The sequence below is a fragment of the Stegostoma tigrinum genome, chromosome 36 (assembly GCF_030684315.1).
Source record: "Stegostoma tigrinum isolate sSteTig4 chromosome 36, sSteTig4.hap1, whole genome shotgun sequence".
In the NCBI taxonomy this organism is placed as follows: Eukaryota; Metazoa; Chordata; class Chondrichthyes; order Orectolobiformes; family Stegostomatidae; genus Stegostoma; species Stegostoma tigrinum.
In genome coordinates this window covers 9,875,613-9,893,714 of record NC_081389.1, presented here as the reverse complement: position 1 = coordinate 9,893,714, position 18,102 = coordinate 9,875,613, and the positions used below count along the sequence as shown (strand labels likewise).

At 42.0% G+C, this 18,102-nt stretch overlaps 1 protein-coding gene across 1 annotated transcript in view; it reads right to left on the bottom strand.

Moving 5' to 3' along the window:
* LOC125446833 (ras-related protein Rab-8B) overlaps window positions 1–18,102 on the bottom strand; it is a 63,628-nt gene that overhangs the window by 2,894 nt on the left and 42,632 nt on the right. Inside the window, exons 3-7 of the mRNA XM_048520721.2 lie at window positions 9,111–9,171; window positions 8,812–8,889; window positions 6,251–6,340; window positions 6,075–6,140; window positions 2,881–2,931 (exon numbers count right to left, since the gene is read on the bottom strand). Coding sequence (XP_048376678.1) covers window positions 2,881–2,931; window positions 6,075–6,140; window positions 6,251–6,340; window positions 8,812–8,889; window positions 9,111–9,171 — 346 coding nt within the window. The remainder of the gene's footprint in view (window positions 1–2,880; window positions 2,932–6,074; window positions 6,141–6,250; window positions 6,341–8,811; window positions 8,890–9,110; window positions 9,172–18,102) is intronic.

Genomic DNA, 18,102 nt, shown 5'->3' with positions numbered 1-18,102 from the left:
ACAAAACATATAAAAGTATGAGCCGGTGAAATGCAGAGCTACAAGGGCCCATTAAGAATAATTCTAATTGATTTCTGCCACCATCTTATCATATTTTGGTACTTCCAAGTGCCTACACTCTGGTTTTATATTGATAATTAATCTGTTCGGACAGGTTATGACATACCTCTGGAGCAGTTGGGGCTTGTGCCCAGGCCTTCAGGCCCAGGGGCAGTGACACTACAAACAATGCCACAAGACCCTCATGACCTTGTTATACAAGAATATATGAAAGTCCAATTATTTAGGTTACTGATTGGAACTGAACAGTGCGCAATGCCCGTTCATTCATCAGTGAGAGGGGAAGTGAGACTAGAGTCTCTGGGGCAAACTGAAGCCAATGGATAATCAGGTGACAGTAAATTAATTAGCTGACCTTACAAAGAGAGGTAACAAATTGTTGCATACCATCAGCCATCAGCAACAAGTCATCATCTTACTCTCCATTCACTACTTTAAGCGAACTTTAAAAACTTGTGATATACAGTAACAGCTCAGACAGTTGTAAAGTAAAATAAATGCTCGTTTTATAGTAGATAGGTACATCTAAACTCCAATTGAGACCAGTTAAGTATATTTTTTGAAAAAAATCAGAATCCTTACAGTATGGAAGCAGGCCATTAAGCCCATCAAACCCACATCAACCCTCCAAACAGCATCCCATGCCCTACCCTATCCTTGTAGGCCTACATTTCCCATGGCTAACCCACCTAGCCTGCACACTGCGGGCAACATAGCATGGCCAATCAATCCAATCTGTACATCTTTGGGCTAACGGTCACTCATCCTGTCAAAAATCAACACCTAGACAACAAAATGTGAGGCTGGATGAACACAGCAGGCCAAGCAGCATCTCAGGAGCACAAAAGCTGACGTTTCGGGCCTAGACCCTTCATCAGAGATGAAGGGTCTAGGCCCGAAACGTCAGCTTTTGTGCTCCTGAGATGCTGCTTGGCCTGCTGTGTTCATCCAGCCTCACATTTTGTTGTCTTGGATTCTCCAGCATCTGCAGTTCCCATTATCCCCAAAAATCAACACCTATTTGTCATTCTGTCTCATTTACAAATAAGTTTGCCAGTTCATCATTGCATATGGTTTTCAATGATTGAATGAATTTATCCTACACAGAGCATTGAGGCAAAAGATACAGACGGGTTTCTGTGCTTTTGGAGACACATCAGAAAAAGTTCACTAAACTGATTGTTGGTACAAAGAGGTGGTCTTGTGAGGAAAATCCAAGCAAATTGGGCTTACTGGAGTTAAGAATAAGACGTAATATTTTTGAAACGAAAGATTTGAGGAAGCTCCACAGGGTAAATACTAGGACAACGCTGGCTCTTAGGGGTGCATTTCCCGTCCTGATAAAAGCTCAAGTTGAAATGTTCACTGTTATCTTTCTCCACAGATACTACCAGGTCTGATTATTTTCATTTTTGTTTTTATTTCAATATTTCTGTGTTTGAGGCTTACCTAACCATTACATGAAAATGAGCTGAAGGACTCTACAGCAATTACCTTCACCGCACTCAAGTTTTTACAAATAACTGTGAAACTGTGAAAACTGAGGGTTTTCTTCACTTGGAAATAATTTATTACAACTCAGCAGCTCCTAGTGAATGCTGAAAGCACTCTACACCAAACAAATTATTTTTGAAGGCATTTCCGTGTGCTTGGCTTGTTAAAGGTACAGAATCAAAGATTTACAGCACAGAAAGAAGCCCTTTGGCCTATCATGTCCATGCCAGTCAAGCACCTATCTACTCTAATCCCATTTTCTAGCATATAGTCCTTGGTTTGTGGACTATAATACTTGAAGTGATCACCTAAATACTCAAATGTTGCAATGGTTCCCACTCCTGCCATCCTTTCCGACAATGCCCAACACCCTGTGTGAATCAATGTCTTTTTAAATGCTTTCTAAACCTCTTGCCCCTAACCTTAAGTTACGTCCCCTAGTAACTCACCTCTGTACTAACGGGAAAATTTTATTACGAATACCACTAAATTTTATTAGACCTCAAGTCCCAAGCTTTCTATGCTCCAAGGTAAACAAAGCTAGCTTCTCTTCATAGTTGCAATGTTTCAGCCTGGAAAACATCCTGGTGAATCTCCTCTGCACCCATATCCTTCCTGTAGTGTAACAACCAGAATGGCGCACAGTACTCCATCTATGGCCTAACATTTTATACAGCTCTATCATAACCTCCAGGCTCTTGCATTCAATGCCTTTCACTAAGAAAGGCCAATATCCTATATGCCTCCTTAACTACTATATCCACCCTGCCTTTGGCCTTCAAGGATCTATGTCACGAACACCAAGGTCCCACTTGTCTGTAGTATGATCCAGTTCCACATGAATTGAAAATATCATAACATTGGAAGAATTAACACAAGAAAGAACACAAAAACTTGGAAACCAATAAAATTAACACTTGCACTGGAAGATTACTGTTGACAGTTTGGAAGGTCATTGTGGGGCACCAAGTATTTACAAGGGTATAAGACTCCGTACCGGTTCAGGGGAACAGTTTGTCATATTAGAGAACTGAAAACGGGAGTTAAAGAAAACAGTGGCCACTACTCACTTGTCAAATTTCAGCACTGAAGGAACCCAGAGAAAAGTCTAGAGACATTTACATACATGTGGACATGTAGTATATTCAGGAAGACTGGTAGTGAAAGCCACAAAGATGGTGTGCTGTAAAGTCCAGGTGAAACGTTGTCAGAACGATACTATTTATGAGCACTCAAAGGGAACACAGGTGATTCTCAGCATTTCAAATTGCACCCGGATGCCTCGCTCGAGAACAGAACCCAGCTGTTTTGAAAATATTTACATACCATTTTCCTGTTGAGTTTCGTCATGATATCTCGTGCAAGTGTAATAAATGCCTGCAAGGTTTAAAAAAAAGATATCACTGACACTTGGGTTACTGTGTTTTTCAATATATCTCTCAATCAGGAAATGACAAAATTGATCATTCCAGTTTAATCCATGATTTTATACAAATGTTCAAATCTATGTAGGATCATAGGAATTAGGAGGAGTAGGCCTTTCTGCTTGGTAATTCAATGAGGCCATGTCTGATCTGACTGCAGCCACAGTTCCATGTTTAGACCTGTACATGATAACCTATGAAGCGAATTAAGTATCATAAGGCAACTGCCAACAAGCTGGCCATCACACTAAAAACAGCAGCTTACTACCTTCGTTTCGTTCTACGAGTAAGAAATTTCAAGACGGGAAGACTGAAGTGTTTAGAACACAAACAATTTGTAGGCACATGACTGCCATTTGTTAAATCGTCTCATAGCTGAAAGAGGTTGTGGTCTTGGAAATGCCAATCCTATTTTTTTCCAGAATTCCACTTCTGATGCTACCCATCAAGACACCGCAGCTCTAGCCAAAGATTTGCAATTTCGGAGGAAAACTTGGAGACTGCTCCGTAGATGCAGCATTTTTAATTTCAGTAGGTCATTAATGACACATTTAATTATTTAAATCCTCTGGCTGCATTTTTAAAAAAGGTTTAAGCATAAGAAAGACCAGAGATTAGAATCTGCTCCTCCATAACAAACAGTACAGGTGTCTGGTTCCCATAAAGCAGAAGTCACTTATTCTGACAGAGAGCCACCGAGTCTGTGGTTAATGATCTGGGAGTGTGTCCCATCCTTAGTTTTGACAAAATACTCTGTCCGATGTTCTAAAGAGTAAATGGTACATCTAATATTTATCCTACTTGTAGGTATAATCTTATCCCATTTCACTTAATCATTTAACTGTACTGTTGAGAAAACATTAAGAAATATTAAATTTGTGAATAGAATTAAAATGGTTAACATATTTACTTTGTTAAGTAGAACACAGAACATTACAGCACAGTACAGGCCCTTCCGCCCTCGATGCTGCGCCAACCTGTGAAACCAATCTGAAGCCCATCTAACCTACACTATTCCATTATCATTCATATGTTTGTCCAATGACCATTTAAATGCCCTTAAAAGTTGGCGAGTCTAATACTGTCGCAGGCAGGGCATTCCACGCCCTTACTACTCCTGGATTCTTGAAACAGGTTACAGGGCAATGCAGATTCAAAGCCAGGCAGTCAGAGGGGTTAAGAGGAGCAAACAAGGGAAATGGCATGGCAAAGGTAAAGGGAAAGGATACTTGAGCAAAATAGGGCATTGATGGAGGTGGCAACATGGTTTTACCTTAGGTCAGGGCACTATCCCAACTGAGTTGGGTTTGATATATTTGATTTCTGTGTCTCTTCTATGCCTTTTGTTCCCACTTCCACCCTTCTCAGCTGGGAGAATGTGGCTGTATGTAACAACAAAGGCTGAACCTTCTGAATAAAATATAGTTGATCAGTGGTATACAGGAAGTTTGAGCTAGAGAGAGACTGGGAGTAGTAAAATCAGAGTCGTAGCGATGTACAGCACGGAAACAGACCCTTTGGTCCAACTCGTCCATGCCAACCAGATATCCTAAATTAATCTAGCCCCATTTTCCAGCATTTGGCTTATATTATTCTAAACCCTTCCTAATCACTTTCCCATTCAGATGCCTTTTAAACGCCGTAACTGTTGCAGCCTCCACCATTTCCTCTGGCAGCTTATTCCAGACACACACCACCCTCAGCGTGAAAAAGTTGTTCCTTAGGTCATCTTTAAATCTTTCCCCCTCACCTTAAACCTATGCCTTATAGTTTTGGATTGCACCACTTTGGGGAAAAGACCTTAGCTATTCACCCTATCCATGCCCCTCATTAAGATATAAACTTCTATAAGGTCACCCCTCAGCCTCCAACACTCCAGAGAAAATACCCCCGGCCTATTCGGTCTCTTTCTTTAGCTCAAAACCCTACAAACATGGCGACATTCTTGTCTATGTTTTCTGAATCCTCTCTACTTTCACTATTTTCTCTATGGTTCCTCTATCAGGCACACCAGAAATGAATGCAGTATTCCAAACCGTGGCTTAACCAATGCCCTGTACAGCCGCAACATGACCTCCCAACTCCTATACTCAATACACTGACCAATAAAGGCAAACATTTCAAACACCTTCTTCACTATCCCATCTACCTGCTACTCCATTTTCAAAGAACTGTGAACCTTCAGCCCCAAGGCTCTTTGCTTGGCAACACTCCCTAGGACCTTAGCATTAACTATGTTAGTCCTGCTCTGATTTGCCCAACCAAAATGCAATATCTCAGTCCCTGCTGGAAAGTAGGAAAAGGATGAATAAGATAGAGCGGTTTCCAATAAATAGTACAAATCAGAGGAGACTCAAGTATTCTTTTTTTTTTTGGGGGGGGGGGTCAGAGGGGGGGAAAGAAGCTTAAATGCAAGTTTTGCAGCAGGGCAGAAGAGATGGGAACACATGACATACTTAACGTGGGTCAGGAAAGCATAGAAACGATTTCGCAGCTGTGGTGTGAGGTTGAGGTGGAAGCCAGGGAATAAGACAGTTGAAGGAGGTAGCTAGCAAATTAAGATCCAGAAGATCAGCTTCAGTGTCAGCAACGATCCAAAGGAGATTCTTGTTTATCCACATTTTAAAGTTGAATAAGCAGCTGTAGGTGGGAGCAAGGAGGAGAGTTCGAGGTGGGATTTTTTTTTCCATTCTTAGGATCACTGACAAATTTACTGCCCACCCCCAACTTGCCCTTCAGAATGAAGAGCCGGCAACTGTATGAAAAAACGCCACGATGATGTGGCAAGCTGAAGGTCACAGGTTGATTGGTAGGTAATCCGAAGGGAGAAGTGGAAAGTTAGACCATTAGAGTGTCAGGATAAAGGGAAAGTTTAAAAAGTCACACACCATCCTGACTTGGAAATACATTGCTATGCCCTCACTGCCCGTAGTCAAAATCCTGGAACTCTCTTCCTAACAACCTTAACACTCACACGGACTGCACTGGTTCAAGGCGGCAGCTCATCCTCACCTCCTCCAAGGCAATTAAGGATGGGAAATAAATGTGTGTAAATTTGTCAATGAGATTAGCATGTCAAAATTTTCAAACTCTTACCTCTTCAACATTTATGCTGGATTTCGCACTGGTCTCCAGGAATTTAATCCCATAATCTATTGCTAACTGGAAAATCAATGGTAAGAATTATAAGCTTCAGACTGAATAAGGGCAATTTACACGCAAGCCACAGTACTCGGCTTTTAAATTGGTTGACCAATTTCTTACAGCCTTACCTTCTCTCCTCGCTCCTTTGAGACCTGTCGTTTCTCATTCATATCACACTTGTTGCCCAGGATCATCCTTTCCACATCTGAAGAAGCATGCTGAGAAGGTAAAAGACACTATTTTTAAATCCCAAGTAAAAATTCATCTAGATCAATTTTAAATCCTCTCGTCTGTTGGGATTCCAAATTATATAAAAAGAGGCTACATATTGGTAATTTACATTACAATGTACAGCTTTCTACTTCAGGAGACACATGCAGTTTCAAAACAGTAAAGCTCACATTCTATCTCAGTTGGTACTTGCAGCTGTTCTCGCACAAAATGCAAAGTAAATGATAAAACGGCTCTATTATAAATTGGCAATATGTTTCATTGATGTACAGACTGTTCTAACACTAAGGAGGTGACAGAAAATTATTCTTGCTATCTCCAGTGAATTACGTAGTGTTTTCAATTTCTATCTAAACAATATTAACAGCAATACTCTCTCAATATCACTGTGCTCAAGTATTGAATAAAAAAGGTTAACCTTAAACTGGGCAATTAGTCAGTAGAAAACTTAACCAGGCATCACTATCCATACTGCAACAAATGCCATCACAAACTCAAAAGCTGCTTACCTAAACTATGAACTTCCATCAAAGCATAACATTAAAGGGCATTCATTTATGAAATTTTGTGGCATGATTAGGTAGTAAAAATGTTAACAATGAGGCTTAAATACCTTGAGGCTTTGAATTTCACAGGTTAGAGACAAAAGCAAAACCTGGCAAGTCAGTTGGGAAGATCCCAATGCTAACTGAAAATTCAATTCGTCTACTCACTTCAAAATTTTGAATTTCATGCTTGCTTACTTTGGCAAAGAATGACTTTTCAGCAATCAATCGCAAGCTCTTCAACACTCCATTAACTGGGCATCTGTTTCGGTGTCTATTTCTGAACTGCCCTTCATATCTTTGCTTACTACGCTGGCCAGAATTGCATACTGCACTTCAACTGTGGCCATTCCCCTGTTTGCAGAGATGTGTGCCTTGGCAAAAGTCCTAAGATCCAGTTTGTCTTCCATTACTGTGATTATACAATTGCTGTTGGTTTCAGTGAGATACTCAACAACCCCCTCAAATTTCTTCTCTGTAGTTCACACTCCTACCAAACTCAGAAAAATATTGGTAAAACAAGAATGCAAGATGGCTTGTGTGAACAGGATTTATATTTGTGAGCTGAAGAAAATGAATTGAAGTGACGAGAAACAGGTTCAAAAGACTCAATAGTCTACTGTTCCTCTCTTTACCCCGTTGAGGACAGCATTTAGGGGGCTCAGCAATGCAAGGGCATCAATACTTCTAATTGCTTTATGGGTGCACATAAGCAATCAATGGGCAAAAGTACTAGGAGGAGAATACTTGGGCAGCAACACTTGAACCACTCCTTTTGCAAAAAGTGAATTTTAAGATGTAACACATTAATTTAAATTAAAATATAATAAAAAGTAATTTACTTCCCTAAAGCGAGAGGATATGTAAAATTAGCCAATAGGATAAAAATGCTAATCACTAACAAACCACCATTCCTACAAGAGAAATGTCAGTTTAAAAACTGGAGGTCAGGGAGAAAAATATTGACAATCAGATCACAATTCGTTTCTACAGAAATGCAATTTTGTGCTCAAACTAAGGCTTAAAGTGATGAAGTCAAATCATTTCTCATCCATGTCCAATGCCAGCATCAAGTATTCGAAACAGGGACACTATTGAATAAATGAAATTCTGCTGTTATCTACTGAAATTCTCAATGTCACCTGGGGTTTGCATTTCTATGATTGTCTATCACTACAGACTCAATAAAATGCTACTTTTTGCCCATCCTAAACCAGCCATTCCCAACTGTGACTCACCACAGGTTACAGATTTGTGTCTGAAGTTCCTGCATATACTCTGGATTGGTTTCTGCCACAAAGCAGACACAATCTGCAGCCTATAAAGTGATCTTTGGGCAGTCATCAATAAAATCAGCACAAACTCAAGTTTAACCATATGGTGTTTCCACAGTATCTGGACCAGATGTGGATTTACGGGGATTTTAAACCAGTGTTTTTGAGGTAACATTGCACAACTCAATCATTTCTTCTTAAAAAGTACATAGAAAGACTAAATAAAGCCCCTGCCACTCTGAATCTTAGCAAATCTAGAAAGGGAATTTTTCACACCTGCCTTTATGAGAGAAAGTGAAACATGGCCCATTTCATGCCATTGAGACTTGAAATGTATTATATGTAAGGTCTAAAATCATGTTCCTTGCATGATGTTCAATTCATGTCTGGAAATACAGGTTGTAAATAACAACATGCCTCTCATGGTGCTCACCAGTCCATTTCACTTAAAATAATGCTCACCATTTTCAAACTACTTCCCCATTCATTGACAATTATCATCTCAGAGCCATTAAAAATGAATCAATAGTTGCAAATTACAACTTGTTATCTCAGCATTACTTCACCTGTGGAAATCAAGAGAATGCATGAACTGGTTGATGCAGACACATCTTAAGGTCTTCAACAAAGCAAACTCACCTCTTCAATGTTCCTTATCCAGTTCTTTATGTTGTCAAATGACTTCTCATTTGTGATGTCATACACCAACATTATTCCCTGGAAACACATGACACACCAAACAACTTAGATTATACAGCGTACATTTCTACCTTGCTTCTTCTATGTAAATCAGAATTTGGAATTCCAACAATGACTTCATTAGAGTAAAATATCACAAGCCTCTTCAATGTTAGGAAACAGGAACATAAGGAACTATTGAAACACATGACAAAGTTTTAACTTAGTTGACCTTGAAGGAGCAGGCTGTATACGCTTACCATAGCTCCTCTGTAATATGCTGTCGTGATTGTACGGAATCTTTCTTGACCTGCAGTGTCCCTTAAAGAGAAATCGGATATAAAAAAAGTATTATTAACCATTATAGAAACTATGGAAGTGCAATTCCCTGTGTTTCTAAAAGGGGGTTTATTATACAGTTACTATTACAAATGCAGTCAGAATTCTTAGTTAAAACAACTGATGCCAACCTGGGAACTTTCCTACTTGTTTCTAACCATAGTCCCTGCCGCCCCACATCTTTCCTCCCACTTCGTATTTAGCTGGAGCTGCTATGTCACAGCAGCATGTTTGAAGAAGCAGCTGTCAGGAACACTAACTTCAGCTTGTGTCTGCCAGCAGCATTGCTAAAGATGACTGCACACCCAGCTCTCAACCCCTGCAAACAGTGAGGCAGGAAGGGCCTTGGGTAATGTCAGGGGAGAATTTGCAACAGGTGTAGTTGGGTCGAGGCTGGACCTGTGCAAGGCAGTAATCAATTAATGAATCGGTTAATCCTAGCTGACAGCAACAACATAGGGAGAGCCACAGAAAAATTAGTTGTGCAATTTTCAGCCCAATGGTCAATAAATTCTCTCCATAAATGTCAAATCAACAGAAATGTGGTCAACTCTTAACAGCTTACCTCAACTGATCTAGCAACCCACTCAGTCTTACGAAGTGACAACAGAAATGAGTGTAAGAATAAAACAATATTAAACACCTAGATAATAAAATGTGAGGCTGGATGAACACAGCAGGCCAAGCAGCATCTCAGGAGCACAAGAGCTGACGTTTCAGGCCTGGACCCTTCATCAGAGAGGTACTAGACACAGCAAATTTGCACATTGGTAAGCCTGCTACCATCTGCAGAACTTGTGCCAAGAAAACACAAGTCAAGCAACAACACAATGGTGTCACACTCTCAGAATCATATATTTAACCTAATATCCCAGATTTCTCCATCAACATCCTCAGTATGTTCTTCCCTATCAGAACCGGCCTGCCAGAAGAGGAAGAACAGTAGAAAACAGTGATGGAAGCCAACACAGACACCAGATCTTCTGACAGGGCAATCTCCTGATTACTACCTACACACTCCCTGTTGATGATTCAGTACAGCTTTATTCTGAGCACCAGTTAGAAGTGGCAAAATGACAAGGGCAATAAATGTGATCTGTGGGTAGGAATTTAGTGGGAATAAATGCAAGGTGATGCATTTTGGAATTCTAATGCAGGAGGGAAAAATACAGTAAACAGCAGAACTGTTAGAAGCATTAACATGCAGAGGGTTCCAGTTCAGATGTACAGCATAAAAACTGGTAAGGCCATGTTGTAACTGTGTAGAACTGAGACCTCATATAGAATACTGCACACAGTTCTGGTCGCCACACTATCGGAGTATGTGGAGGCTTTGGAGAGGATACAGAAAAGGTTTAACAGGATGTTGCCAGGGTTAAAGGTATTAGCTATGAGGAGAGAGTGGACAAACTGTATTCACTCGATCAGTGGAGGTTGAGGGAGGGTGACCTGTTAGAAGTTTGCAAAATATTGAGAGGCATGGATAGAGTGGATAGTTGGGAGTCTTTTTCAGAGGGTAGAAACATCACTTGCTAGGGGACATAAGTTTAAGGTGAAAGGGGCAAGTTTAAAGGAGATGTGAGAGGCAAGTTCTCTTTCACAGAAGGATGATAAGGCCTGGAATGTGCTGCCACAGGACATGGTAGAAGCAGATACAACAGCAACATTTGAAGGCATCTTGTCAGGTACAGAAATAGGGAGGGAATGGAGAGACTCGGCGGGGGGGTGAAGAGGTGAGTTTGCTGTGTAGAGACAAAAAGCTTTTAGTTAACAAAGCATCACTTGTCAGCACAGGCCTAGTGGGTCAAACAGCATGTTTCTATACTGTACTGTTCTTTGAAACATCCTTTCCACATCCATCTGATCAGGTTCCCTTAGGATCTTACGCAAGGCCATAAGAGACAAAAGCAGAATTAGGCCATTTGGTCCATTGAGTTTGCTCCGCCATTCAATCATGGCTGATATGCATCTCAACCCCATTCTTCTGCCTCTCCCTGTAACCCTTGAACCACATACCAATCAAGAAACTATCTATTTCTGTCTTAAATACACTCAGTGGCTTGGCCTCCACAGCGTTCTGCGGTAATGAGTTCCACAGACTGAAGACCTCCTGGGTGAACAAATTACTCATCTTTCTAAACGGTCATCCTTTCACTGAGGCTGTGCCCTCAGATCCTGCTCTCGCTTACTGGCGGCAACATTTTTTCCACATCCACTCTATTCATGACTCTCAGTATTCCTTAAGGTTCAATCAGATCTCCCCCTACTCCTCCTAAACTCCATCCAGTTTAGACCTGTGTCACCAGCTGTTGCTCATAGGACAAACCCTTCATCGCCAAGATCTCCTCTAAACCCCATCCAATGCCAGCACATTATCCTTTCAATAGGCGTGTCAAAATTGCTCCCAATATTTCAAAGGAGGCCTGAATAGAGTTGTATACAGCCTTAGCAGTACATTTTTGCTCTTGCATTCTAGCCCTCCTGAAATGAATGCTAAAAATCATTTACCTTTCTAACTACCAAGAGAAACCTGAGCTAGGACGTCCAAGTCTCTTTCTGCTTCACATTTCTAGAGCCTTTCCTGTTTAGAAAGCAGTCTATTACTCTCTGCTTCCTCCAAAGTGCATAATCTCACACTTTACCACACTGTATTCTGTCTGCCATCTCTTGGCCCTCTCCCAGCCCTTCTAAGTACATCTGCAGCCTCCCTGTTTGTTTCAATTGTCACTTTCTTAAATGCCACAGTATATTAGCTTCGTCTGTTGTGTCTTCCCTAAGGCAATTTGCTCAGTCCAAGTATTAGTCTGGTATACCTTCTCTGAACTGCTTTCAATGCATTAACATCCTTCCACAAGTATGGTAACAAGCACTGTACACAGTACTCCAGATGCAATCTCACCAATGCACTATATAATAGAAGCACAACCTCCCCATCTCTTGCGTTCAATTTTCCTCAAGGAAACAATATTTTGTTACCTTTCATGATTACTTGCTGCACCTGCATGTTAATACTGATTCACACATTAGGACATCCAGATCTCTTTACATCTGAGTCTGCACCTTCTCACCATTTAGATAATAAGTGCTTTAAAATTATTTCTACCTCCAACACCTCCCCATTTCCTATGGCAAACTGTGCAAGTTCCTCACAGTCCGTTTTTCCAAATTCTGTATCTACATTCCCCCTTTCCAAGGTTAAGGCCGAAGAAAAGTATCCATTCAATCCTGCTGCTTCAAACGGAGGCTGCCTGCCTAACTCTTTCCGTGGTTAACCTCTTCCCTTCAATGTATCTATAAAATTACTTAGCAAATATTACTATCAAGGGTGATGATGCTAACTAGACCATACTGAAACAAGAGGAAATGCAGTCACTGGAAGAGTGAGCCCATCTAGAAAGTCTATCTTCTACTTGCCTCCCCATTTCTCCCTATTTATTTCAGAATCCCCATCCCCTCCTCCATTTCTGAAGGAGGGTCTAGACCCAAAACATCAGCTTTTCTGCTCCTCTGATGCTGCTTGGCATGCTGTGTTCATCCAGCTCTGGACCTTGTTATCTATGATACTACTTGCCTTGGAGAAAGAAGATCTGATGGCATTAAATGAGATGCTTGGTTGGACAGCTGACAAACACAATGGGTCATATAGACTCCTTTTGCACTCCATCAACCTGTAACAACAGCCATCACCAACTGTGGTTTACTATCACCACTAATGACCAATCCTTGAATGATACTGGAAAGCTGGACTCAGGTCACAGGTAGTGCAAAACCCAACATGTTAGAAAATTCTATTTCATTTCACCCTGATTGACTTACTCATCATGGAAACATCATTTCCTTCTCCTTTGGCAGTCTTTCAACATCAAGGATTACCTGTTTCCTCTCCTGCTATTTCAGCTGGTTTTTTTGTAATTATCACCTATGCTGGGCAGATTGACAGGAAAAATGATGTCACTCTTGGACTGCTTCAGTTATCATCAGATTTGGAGGATCTTGCACAGGCTGTTCTGCAGCACTCTCCAGTGCTGTGAGGTGCACGTCGGTCATCAGTAAATAGGAGTGCAGGGCCAGTGCAACACAGCAAACCGTGACCTTACACTCTGGCTCAAGATCCACCATGTTAAATAGAATAGATTTAAAACAAATTAGTTCAAATCTAGCCCTGCTCACAACTAGGCAACCATGAAGCATTTTAGGCCATCAACAAGTTGCACTGCACCACAACCTGTAACCTCATGAGTGGCATTTTTCTCAACCCACGACTGTCTTTGGTTTCCTGGCTCAATGTTGGCATGTAGGAAAGCATACCTACAAGACATTAGCTAAAAATGAGATGTCAACCTGAAGCCACAACACAAGATTACATACATATTAAACCACGGAAGTAGCATATTACAAAGTTAATGCTCCTGCAACCAAAGGACCAGATCAAGGTTCTGCTTCAATATAACGTTCAGTCACGAATGGGCATAGGCAATTAAACTAAACCAGTAACAGCTGGCAAAACCTTCACAACATCCTGATCCTCACTGACAAAGTTCAGCCGGAGTGTGTGTAAAGACAATATTGAATCAATTACAACCATCCTCAGTAAGAGGCAGCGAGAGGATAACCCATCGCTGGAGAAAATCTTCATTCATCTCAAGGTTAATTCACTTAAAGTGACATCCAAAACAGCTCAATGCAGTTGATACAGCAAAGGGTGTGGAGCCTGACAACATCCCACCTGTCATGTAGAACATTTGTGCTCAAGAATGAGCTGGACTCTGAGCCATGCTTAGATTTTGCTGCATGCAAAATGGTTGGACTAACAAATAATCTAAGTCAGTTAAAGTCACTCCTTGCTTCTCAGAGAAATGATGAGGAAATATAAAAGCCTGTGTGGCCAAAAGTATTAGATACCAGCAAAGAAGGCAGTTATTCTCTTTTGCTTATATCCACACATTTGCTGAAAAACCCAATTGCTGGATTGGAAGTTGATTACCAATCCTGCTTGATAGTACTCAACCGGCTGATCTTAGACCAATCTAAAAACCTCCCAAGTCCTTTTGGTCATTAACTATTTAAACAATTCAGGATGGATGGGCTCTCCAGGTTTGATTCATACAGGGATTGTGGGAACTGCAGATGCTGGAGAATCCAAGATAACAAGGTGTGGAGCTGGATGAACATAGCAGGCCAAGCAGCATCTTAGGAGCACAAAGGCTGACGTTTCGGGCCTAGACTCTACATCAGAAAAGGGGGATGGGGAGAGGATTCTGAAATAAATAGGGAGAGAGGGGGAGGTGGAGGAATTGGGAATAGGGGATGGAATTTTTGCAGGAAGGTGGGTGGGAGGAGGTGCATTCCAGGTAGCTGTGGGAGTCGGTGGACTTGAAATGGACATTGGTTTGTAGGTGGTTGCCTGAGATGGAGGTAGAAAGGTCCAGGAAGGTAAGGGATGTGTTGGAGATGGTCCAGGTGAACTTGAGGTTAGGGTGGAAGGTGTTGGTGAAATGGATGAACTGTTCGAGCTCCTCTTGGGAGCATGAGGCGGTGCCAATACAGTCATCAATATAATGGAGGAAGAGGTGGGGTTTTTAGCCAGTGTAGGTGTGAAAGAGGGACTGTTCCACATAATCTACAAACAGGCGGAGACAATGGGTCAACCAGGGCAGACGGGTTTGTGGATTTTGGGAAGGAGATAGAAATGGGCCGTGCGGGGTTGGGGAACAATGAGGTTGGAGGCTGTGGGTGGGAGCCAGCTATCCCAGAGAAGACAGCCACACTGAGCCCTGCTGAATCTTCACCAGCGCCCCCCCAGACCTCCCAGTGACAGAAGACGAACGGTCAGTCTCAGCAAGGGGCTCACCTTTGTCCCCCACCACCCACACATCAACGAGTACCAGTCACGTCTGGACATTGAGCAGCCTCCACCTCCACGCTTACTTCTTTAACACAGACCCCCCCCCCACAGACCCCTTCTCCCGCCTCCAACACAAGTCCTCCTCCTGGACACCATCCCCAAGCCTCCTACCCTCCCTCGATCTCTTCCTCTCCAACTGCCATCGAGACATTAACTGCCTCAACCTCTCCACCCCTCTCACCCACTCCAAACTCTCCCGTGCACAACGGGCAGCCCTCCGCTCCCATCCCAACCTCACCACCAAACCCGCAGACAAGGGAGGCGCAGTTGTAGTATGGCACACTGACCTTTACGTGGCTGAGGCCAGGCGCTAACTCTCTGACACCAACTCCTACCGCCCACTTGATCATGACCCCACCCCCAAGCACCAAATCATCATCTCCCAAACCATCCATGACCTCATCATCTCAGGTGACCTCCCACCCACAGCCTCCAACCTCACTGTTCCCTAACCCCACACGGCCCGCTTCTATCTCCTTCCCAAAATCCACAAACCCGCCTGCCCTGGTCGACCCATTGTCTCTACCTGCTCCTGCCTCACTGAACTCATCTCCACCTAGTTGGACGCCATTTTCTCCCCCTTGGTCCAGGAACTCCCTACCTACGTCCGAGACACCATCCACGCCCTTCACCTCCTCCAGAATTTCCAATTCCCCAGTCCCCAGCACCTCATTTTCACCATGGACATCCAGTCTCTATACACCTACATTCCCCATGCAGATGGACTTAAGGCCCTCCGCTTCTTCCTGTCCCACAGACCCAACCAGTCCCCCTCCACGACACCCTCATCTGTCTAGCCAAACTCGTCCTCACCCTCAACAACTTCTCTTTCGATACCTCCCACTTGCTACAGACTAAAGGGGTGGCCATGGGTACCCGCATGAGCCCAAGCTATGCCTGCCTCTTTGTAGATTATGTGGAACAGCACCTCTTTCACACCCACACTGGCCCAAAACCCCATCTCTTCCTCTGTTACACTGATGACTGTATCGGCGCCACCTCATGTACCAAAGAGGAGCTCGAACAGTTCATCGATTTCGCCTTCCACCCTAACCTCAAGTTCACCTGCACCATCTCCAACACATCCCTTACCTTCTTGGACCTTTCTGTCTCCATCTCAGGCAACCACCTACAAACCAATGTCCATTTCAAGCCCACTGACTCCCACAGCTACCTGGAATACACCTCCTCCCACTCACCTTCCTGCAAAAATTCCACCCCCTATTCCCAATTCCTTCACCTCCACCTCTCTCCCCATCCCCCTTTTCTGATGAAGGATCTAGGCCCGAAACGTCAGCTTTTGTGCTCTTAAGATGCTGTGCTCATCTAGCCCCACACTTTGTTATCTTGTTTCATACAGGCATGTAAGCCTCAGATGTGAGCCTGCTAAAAAATGTCTTCCACGTTAGAAAAAGAGTATCCGGTCAAGAAGTTTTTTTTGGGGTTGGGGGCAAGATTAACAATCTTTAAAGAAGAACTCCGTGTTGTACTCCATAACAGCAGCTCAATCAGTTTTATCTCCAACCTACATAAAGGCGATGATAAAGAATTTTAAAGTCCACATCAAGAAATCTTGATGAGAGTTGAATGAGAAAGGATAGGAGGAGGCTTAAGAGTAAATGCCAAAATGTTCCGTTTCTGTTTTGTACATTCTACATGCAGACAGTGCTTTGTGAACTATTCGCCAAAGGATGAGGAGCACAACTGAATTAAACTGAAGATAAATTTGCCAACATCAGAATCTCCAATATCTTGTCATATAAGTTTCTTCAAATGTAATTCCCAAGTTCTACGAGAAAATCTAATAGTTTAACACCAGTAATTCAATTTAAGTGCTGATATTCTCTATCAGTTTAAGAAGTGAATAAAGCCAGAAATTTGAATAAAATCTGAAATGAGTCACTTTCAAAATTTGTGGGAAATATCTTCACATGAAGGCGTGCTCGTTCACACCACTACCATCCAAAATAATTCCATAAGTAGGTGAAACATCGTTACTGGAGATAGCTACAATGCAGTGGACAAATTCAAGCAAAAATAAATCCTTTGCAAGGAAGTGGTTTTAGTCTTTTGTATTCTGTAGAATTACAGCAAGTACTGTTCTGAAAAGCATTTCCATAGCTTTACACTTTCATTTTAAAAACCTTTCATTTTAAAAACATTGATCAGTGTGCCCTCTCAATCAATTACTGAATTACTCTAGTTATTCCATAAGATGAAGATAGATGGCATTAATTTCTCAACATTTAGCCTAGTCGACAGACATGTTTCACCTTAAGATCTGCACTTTTACCCCCAATAACACTGCAATAGAAATGTCTTGAGCAAGAGGTTTACAAGTGGAAACAGTGCATCCTGTTTCTCAATCAGTGCAAATTGTTGTTCACTTCGAAATTTGGTTTGCTTGTACGTGTCCTGATGAATGTAAGATGCAAACTGTTGATAAAACATCTCTGTTTCAAGGAATACTCAAGTTCCATTCTACCAAGTAACTATTTTCTAACTCTCTCCAAGCTCATGTACCTCAAACAGCTGGGGGTAGTTTAATGTGTCATTCCACAAAACCTGTCTTTCAGTCACTCCATTGTAAAATGGGGATATTTCTTGATTTTACTCCAACTTCATAACAATATAAGTTATCTTTGGTCCACTATTTCAACGTAATCCTCAATACTTGAGTTGCCTACAGTACAAGGGCAGATCAATTGATCTGGAATTAGTTTAGGTGGTGTGGGGTGAGTGTTCTAAATATTATATTTCTTGACTTGTCGTTTAATGTGTGAATACTTATAGTTCATCACTGGTCACTGGTGATTGGTAGCTGTTAATTATGAGATGTTTTGGCTCAACATCTAAAATAGTTTGAGGCAGAATGAACTGGGTGTGCGATACACACGTCATTAAAAGGCAAGGGCAAACATCAAATCATGTGATAGGTAGACAATGTGAATTCTTCATTTTGTAATAGGAAGCAAGGAATACAATAAAGAAATGATTGCAAGAAACTG